The sequence below is a fragment of the Anomaloglossus baeobatrachus genome, chromosome 4 (assembly GCF_048569485.1).
Source record: "Anomaloglossus baeobatrachus isolate aAnoBae1 chromosome 4, aAnoBae1.hap1, whole genome shotgun sequence".
Lineage (NCBI taxonomy): Eukaryota > Metazoa > Chordata > Amphibia > Anura > Aromobatidae > Anomaloglossus > Anomaloglossus baeobatrachus.
In genome coordinates this window covers 612,802,631-612,810,623 of record NC_134356.1, presented here as the reverse complement: position 1 = coordinate 612,810,623, position 7,993 = coordinate 612,802,631, and the positions used below count along the sequence as shown (strand labels likewise).

The following is a 7,993-nucleotide window of genomic DNA, read 5'->3' as shown; positions in this document are numbered from 1 at the left end:
GAAACTACTTTGGGTACAATCACTGTCTGTACATAGGAGCCATATTACCGTTTCTTACGCTCAATGTTAATTTCGTCAACACCAGGAGAGTTAAAAGGACTTGAATTGCTGACCCCGACATAAGTCACTGTTTAGTTGTACATTTATATAATCTCTGTACACATAATAGCTTTACATATACTCCCTGCCCGCTTTTTCTACAAGATACGGACAACCTCCATCGTGTTTCCTACGTAATGAATCTGACCCCCGCCCCTCGATGCACGATTTGAGGCTCCAAACCTGTTCTGCGCTTGCAGGGATTACTATTAGGTATAAGCTTGAAACCTGGTGAACCTACGATGACCCATTACATTAAAATATATCACTATATCCTCCGTGTTCCCAGCACTGGATCAGTTTTGGGTTGGAGTAGTTTCTGAGCACGAGAAGAAGAAAAAAACAAAAACTATTTCTTGGGGGGTGAAGATGGAGGAGCACATCTGTAAAACATTCAGCTTACAGTCACCCCCTGTATTATTTATATACAGATATATATTTAAGAGGCTATACAACATTTACAGATAAGAATCTGCTATTTTATACAGGCATTTGATATTATGAACAACCTGCGTATGACGGGGGTTGAGTTTTCCCGAACAAGTGATGTGGCCAAAAATAAGGAACAGAACTGTGGTTCTTGGCTTAGACGAGTACCGGCCTTTATAACAGCCTCAGTAACGATACTCTCACTACCCCGCTGGCCCAAATCGCAACTGTCAAGATTTGAATGCCAAATGTGATTTCTTAATCCATTTGTTGACTTGAGGGATCTACCCATATTTCACAAGATCGACCTGTGCAGGAAACGGTGCCGCGCGCCATCCATGGGAGTGCCACGCGCCATCCATGGGAGTGCCGCGCGCCATCCATGGGAGTGCCGCGCGCCATCCATGGGAGTGCCGCGCGCCATCCATGGGAGTGCCGCGCGCCATCCATGGGAGTGCCGCGCGCCATCCATGGGAGTGCCGCGCGCCATCCATGGGAGTGCCGCGCGCCATCCATGGGAGTGCCGCGCGCCATCCATGGGAGTGCCGCGCGCCATCCATGGGAGTGCCGCGCGCCATCCATGGGAGTGCCGCGCGCCATCCATGGGAGTGCCGGTCTGTTTGCTGCCTTGGATTTTTGCACTACTGAAACAGGTTATATAGGTTAAAAAGGACATAGGTCCATCAAGGTCAACCTTTCTCTGGGTATTAAAAGGGTTCTCCCACTTTATTTGGGAATTCTGCATCAATAAAAAGGAGGTCATCTGTTTTCTTGGCCAGATCTGTGGACGACCTCTCCTTTTTTACAGATTGAATCCATTGATTTGAATGTTCACTTGTGCAGTACTTAAAGAGGACCGACTGCCAGGATTTTCTTATATAAACTAAAGCCAGTGCTATAATGGCGCTATCATGTTGATTCTATAAATACTTTTAGTTCTGAGATCGGCTGTATACTTTCTGAAATATAGGCAAGTTTGTGAAATACACTGTTACTTGATTGATAGGTGCAACGGAATATCTAGTAGGTGGGTCGGCTTTGCTAATTAATCCCGCCCCTGTCTCCCTGTCCTTCCTCCCCCTGTCTCTGTTATTACAGGGAAGGAGGAGGAAGGACAGGGAAAAGGAAGGACAGTCAAGCAGACAGGGGTGGGAATAACTAGCAAAACCCGACCCACCTATTAGATATTCTGTTGCACCTATCAATCAAGTAACAGTGTATTTCACAAACTTTACTTGCCTGTACTTCGGAAACTATACATCCGATCTCACAACTAAAGGTAAGTATAGAATCAGCAGGATAGTGCAAGTATAGCACTGGCTTTAGTTTCTATAGGAAAATCCTGGTGGTTGGTCCCCTTTAATTTCTCCTGTGCCGATGTTACAGGGAAAATGAACCCTGACAAATTTTCCAACAGATCACAGCCGAAGAAGTGACAGCTTTTTATTGAGGACCCTTCTAAGAAAAGATTCTCCAAAGTGGAGAAGATACCAGTTTCTGGAGCACCATAGTGCTTGGAAGGGGCATGGGTTGGGTAAGGAAGGGGGCAGGATCGATATTTTGGTTGTTTTTTTTTAAACCCCTGTCATACGCAATAGCTTATTTATGTAATGGTGAACCACTAAATTCAGGGGCTGAAGCCACAGTGAGCAGGAAGAGGCAGGTCTGGGTAGAATTTTACAACCTCCCCAGTAAGAGGTTAAGAGTTATGCACAGGACTACCGGCTGCTCATTGAGCATGTTATATATCTATATGTAATATATGCCCGTCCTTGGTTTACAATCGGGTGCAACTATAAATAAACTTTGGAGCCCGGCACGCACAGCCTCTTGCATGATCTGTGCGCCCGACACACACGCAAAAAAATAAAGGGGGAAATAAAGGACTTTCCTATGAGCCCCTGCATGATGGGGCTATAATATATATATATATCTTCGCTGTGGATGAAAGCATGACATGTAACAGAAAGGAAAAAAATAATAAAATATCCACGTAAGGATGGTACAGCAGGACACACTATACAGCTGCCTTGCAGGTACAAAAATACAGTACAATATACTGATGTGATTAAAACATCAAGAAATACTATTGCTCCCATACAGTTCTGAAAAACAAAAAAAAGAAAAGAATAAAAACATTTCCAACAGGTAATCGGATGACGTGAGGGTACGCTGGGGTAATAACCGGCAGCAGCTCCAATTCTTGCACCTATAAGTAGACCTGCCATTGACACACACCCGGAGGCAGACAAATTCGAGGACCCCGAGATGACAAATTCGAGGACCCAGAGATGTCGGATCACCAAAACATGAAGAAAGATGGCTGCCCCGGATGCGTCCAAGCAGCAGGCCTCTCCTCTACCATTAGTCACCTGCCAAAATCCGTTCCCTGTCTATACCGAGCACACGTGGACCCTCGGGGGGGCCGGCAGGGTCAATCTAATCAGGTCAGAGCACAATAAATACATTAAAATCATGAAGTGGTGCAGACAGGAGGAAAAAAAATAAAAAAGGCAGCTTAATTGAAAAGAAAAAAAAAAAGATGGATGACGTCTATGCCTTATATACTGAAAGCTGCCACATCTCCGAGAGCCTCCTATAGAGGAGGCCATACTGCCGAGGCTCCGGAGATGGCGAGAAATCACACACCTAGAAAGGGGGGAGAGATCATGATCAGCTCATACATGTACACACAAGATAAAAAATACTAGGGTTTCATTCGACTCTTTGGGGACGGAGGCGGCTGCGGGAAACGACAGGCGCCCCCGTTCCCAAAAAGTTTCATTTCTCGTCATAATGAGTAGAAGCGAGGGAGCCGTCCAGTAGAGTTAAAAACCATAATTCTGTAGAAGTCACAGTAAAAGCAAAGGATGAGATCGAGATGCCGGAGCGCCCCCTCCGCCATCTTTACTCCACCAGAGGGGGGCAATATGAGAGCATCTTGTAGGCAGTAAGTTCGTAGAATCAAGTAGGAGGCCTGGGGTGGTCACAGGCCGCACGCGCTTCTCCCCCGTTACTTGTAGTGCTGTGGACTGTTCACCACCTGGACAGTTTTATTTTTGGAGGCACCATTACCCTCCGAGGTACTGAGAACTGAATGCAGGTCTTTTCAAGAATAGAAAGCCTGTGAAGAATCATGGACCTGAGCTTAGCTTTTATTTGACGTTTGTCCGTTTGCATGAACCTAAAGGTCTTTTTTTTGTCTTTTTCTCTTCCGGGGGTCGGAAGGGTTTATAGATTGGGAGAAGTCACAGATTTCAGATTGTTTTTTTTCTTTTCCCCCTCGAATTTATGTTGAGATGTCAAATTTTGCTCTTAGTGCTGGTATTGAAAAAACACGCGACGGTGACCGTATGGCAGTCGGAAATAATCCATGATTGGCGGGATCAAGAGTTCAGTCCTGGTAGGAATGGTAACGCTGGTCCGGTCACTCTGCAGACTGGAGAAGAAAAAGCTTTGCCAAGAAATCCGAAAATGAGATTTATCTTCTTTTTTTTGTTTTTTTTTTTCCTTGTGCTTTAGGAATGGGTGACGTCTTTAGGTAACTGCAGAGTGTGGTAGGAACAGAACTGCTGGTTTTTCTCTTTGGGGGAAGGGGGCATCAATGGAAAGCCCCTTGAAGCAAACTGACATTGGTGGTGAGAAGAGGCAAGGGAGAAAGGGGTGAGCCTGCGCCTGGACTAGCCTTCGTTTCCCTTTATTCTAGCCCACCCTGTACCCTCTGCTCACTCCCCTGCCCAGGAGAACACACGGGACGTCTAGCTTTGCCTATCCCAGTGGCTTGTAGTATGACCTAGCACCATCTAGGGGTGGGGTACTCCTACTCCTGCCGCTGGTGCGTACAAATCCAAAAAAATAAAAACAATTAGTCCTCAGTCACTGCCCAGTGGTGGCGGTGACCGGGCACAGGCTGACCGATGCCAGTACTCACATCATATATGGTGGAAATGTGCGGGGGAGGGGAGCTTTACTTCTATAGACGGGGAGCACTGCTCTAAAGCCTAACGAGATTTAAAGGGGTCGTTCACCTTTACGACACTTTTTCTTAACTGCATCTATTTTGGGCTAATAATCCATTTTGCAATTGGGCGTCATTAAGACTTTTGCACCGTTTTGCTGTTACAGACTTATTTGCTTCCCCTAAAGGTTCAACCTTGATGTAGTCCGTTATCTAAAATCAGCAGAGAGGAGCTCGGAAAAAGACGGATAACAGGTACGCACTTATCCGGTCAGGAGGAGCTCACTGACTGATTCTCAGATGACTCTGCACAGGGCAGTAGAGGCTATAGGAGGAAAACGGCACTACACTTTTAATGCAACCAAACTGCAATTTTTTTTTTGTTTAGCCCCAAATACATGCAAGTTAAACAGTCCCCATAAGTGGACAACCCCTTTAAGCCTTGAGTCACTTAACATATTTATACACCACAGGCTGTTATATGTAACATATAATGGTTCATGTGTGATGAGACTATAATATCTGGGATCCTATAACCCCCAGCTGACAACCTGCTTGCTCTCCGGAGGTGGTAGAACAACAAGTCCCAGCCTGTGCTCCCATCTGTGGGGCTCTCATACAAGTATAATGAAAGATCTAGCAAAACTGACAAACTATGTTCCTCGTAGCAACCTATCACAACGCAGCTTCCCTTTAGTACAGTGCTCTTGTAAAATGAAAGCTGTGCTGTGATTGGTTGCTAAGGGGCATCAGATTACGTTTTCAGAGCTTGCCTATGTGTTGCTTAAAGCAACCAATCACAGTGCAGCTTTCATTTCATACAGTACTCTTGTCAAATGAAAGATGTGCTGTGATTGGTTGCAATTGGCAATAGATTCTTTTAGGGCTTGCCTGTTGCTCACAGCAACCACAGTGCCGCTTTCATTTGATATTTTTGTCAGATGAAAGCTGCACTGTCATTGGTTGCTCCTGGCAACATTCTGACCTTGCCTGATGCTCACAGCAACCAATTACAGCGCTTTCATTTGATACAATATTTTTGTCAAATGAAACCTGTGCTGATTGGTTGCTGCTGGCAACATTCTGAGCGTGCCTGCTGCCCACCGCAACCAACCACAGTGCCGCTTTCATTTGATGTATTTTTGTCAGATGAAAGCGGCACTGTGATTGGTTGCTGCTGGCAACATTCTGAGCTTGCCTTGCCAGCAACCAATCACAGCGCAGCTTTCTCTTCATACAGAAAACTTGTGTAAAATGAAAGCTGCGCTGTGATTGGTTGCTACGGGCAACCGTTTCTATTGGCCAGTTTTCATAGGTCGCTCAGGCCCTACAGATAACAGGAGCACGCTGGGACTTGTGGTCCTCGCAGTCCGCCGGCTGGTTGTGGTATGTTGGTACTGACCTCCCCCCTCCCACCGTCGCTCTCCGCTTTCTCCTCCGCCTTCCTCTGAGCTCAGTCGTCGTCCACGTCCTCTGTCTCGGAGTCTTCGCCGCCCCCGGAGCCCAGGCCGCCTCTCTCCCCGGGGCCCCGGCGGTCGTACAGCTTGTCCCGCTGCCGCTCCTGGATCTCCTTCATCTCCTCGGCGTAGCGGCAGAAGGCGCCGCCGAACTTGCCCCAGGCCTTGAGCGGCACGGTGATGGAGTTGCGGTAGCTGGGCTTCACCTCGCTCACCCGCAGGAACACGCCGTACTTGTTGCAGCCGACATCGAAGAAGAAGCGCTTGGAGTCCACGGTTATGGACGTGCCCTCCGGCAGCTCCCCGTACAGCCCGCCGGCCGCGCCGCCCCCTCCGCCGGGGCCCAGCCCCACGCCCAGCTCGTCGTCCTCGCCGCCGTAGTCGTCTATGAGCTTGGCCAGGGCGTCGCGGAACTCGATCAGGCCCTGGGCGGGCAGCGCGATGGTCTGTCCGCTCTGCAGGCCGGCGCCCCCGCCCGCGCCGCCGCTGAAGCCCGGCCCGCGGTTGATGGTCTGGCGGATGCGCAGGAAGCGGCCGCGCTGGTTCTCCTTCAGGTCCAGGTAATATTTGCGGTTCTCCCGGACCAGGAATTCGCTCTTCAGGGCCCGGCGCGGACCCCCGGCCCCGGAGCCGTCATCCCCGGAGGACTGCGCGATCTGCTCGGGGCTGCTGGGGCCCAGCTGGGCGTAGTGCTCGATGAAGTCGCCCAGGTAGTCGCGGAACTCTGCGGCCACGGCCATGGACAGGGTGAGGCGGCTCTTGGAGCCCCCGGCGCCGACCTCTGCGATCTTGATGAAGCGGCCCTTGGCGTTCTGCTTCACGTCCAGGTAGAAGCGCTTGTTCTGGATGTCCAGCCGCTTAGAGGCCAGCTCCTGCGTCTCCTGCTCCCGGGACATGTGCTGCTGGAAGCCGCCGGGGCCTCCGCCTCCTCCGCTGCTGCCCCCTCTCTCGCTCCCGCTATCCCCGTCCGCCATCTTCTTCTCCTCCTTCGCGCTCACAGAAGCCTTCTGCAACTGCCTCCTCTCGGCTTCCGTCAGCCCCTGAGCCCGGGACTCCCTCCGCCTCCTCCTTCTTCCTTCGGGCTGCCCGCCTCACAGTCAACCCGCTCTCTGCCGCTCCTCACCCTCCTCCGCTCTGCTCGCCCCTCTTCTTCCCTCTCGTTCTCGCTGCCTCAGCCCAACCTTCTCCTCCTCTTCCTGCGTGTGCGTCCTGCGCATCTACGACTGGTGCGGGCCCCCGGCTGAAGCCGGCGGCGCCATCTTGACTAAGGGCATGACATCTTCGACATTGGTGAGGGGATTGGCTATTAGTGTATTACTGCTTCTTGTAGGAACCAATCACATCATGTCTTTCAGTTCGGATCCTGCACGGGAAGAATGACAGCTGCTAGCCTATTGGTTGCTATGGATATAGGGGCTATTGCTTGCTATGGGTACCTCCTCCATCTTTATGCACAGGTTTATAGACCTGAAACTCAAAATGCAGAGGGAAAACAAGTCTGTTTGATGGCATAAATACATTTGAACACCAGCTGAGAGTTTATACACTGATAAGGATAGAAAAAAACTACAATTTTGGTCACTACTCAAAAATGAGCCACCTAACTAATCAAGAAAAAATAGTCCACCAGTGACATTATTATTATTTATTATTATAGCGCCATCAATTCCATGGCGCTTTACATGTGAAAGGGGTATACATAATAGGGACAAGTACAATAATTATAAACAATACAAGACACAGACTGGTACAGGAGGAGAGAGGTCCCTGCCCACGAGGGCTCACAGTCTACAAGGGATAGGTGAGGATACAGTAGATGAGGGTAGAGCTGATTGTGCGGCGCTGCATCAGACTGAGGGTTACAGCAGGTTGTAGGCTTGTCGGAAGAGGTGGGTCTTCAGGTTCCTTTTGAAGCTTGTCAAGGTAGGCGAGAGTCTAATAAGTTGTGGCAGAGCATTCCAGAGTATGGGGGAGGCACGGGAGAAATCTTGGATGCGATTGTGAGAAGAGGAGATAAGAAAGGAGTAGAGAAGGAGATCTTGTGAAGATT

At 49.4% G+C, this 7,993-nt stretch overlaps 1 protein-coding gene across 1 annotated transcript; it reads right to left on the bottom strand.

Annotated features, from left to right (window-relative positions):
• Positions 1-5,417: 5,417 nt before the first annotated feature.
• PURB (purine rich element binding protein B) lies at positions 5,418-7,150 on the bottom strand. The gene has a single exon (XM_075346217.1). The coding sequence runs from the start codon at positions 6,915-6,917 to the stop codon at positions 5,940-5,942; it is 978 nt and encodes a 325-aa protein (XP_075202332.1). The 5' UTR covers positions 6,918-7,150; the 3' UTR covers positions 5,418-5,939.
• Between the last annotated feature and the right edge of the window lie 843 nt (positions 7,151-7,993).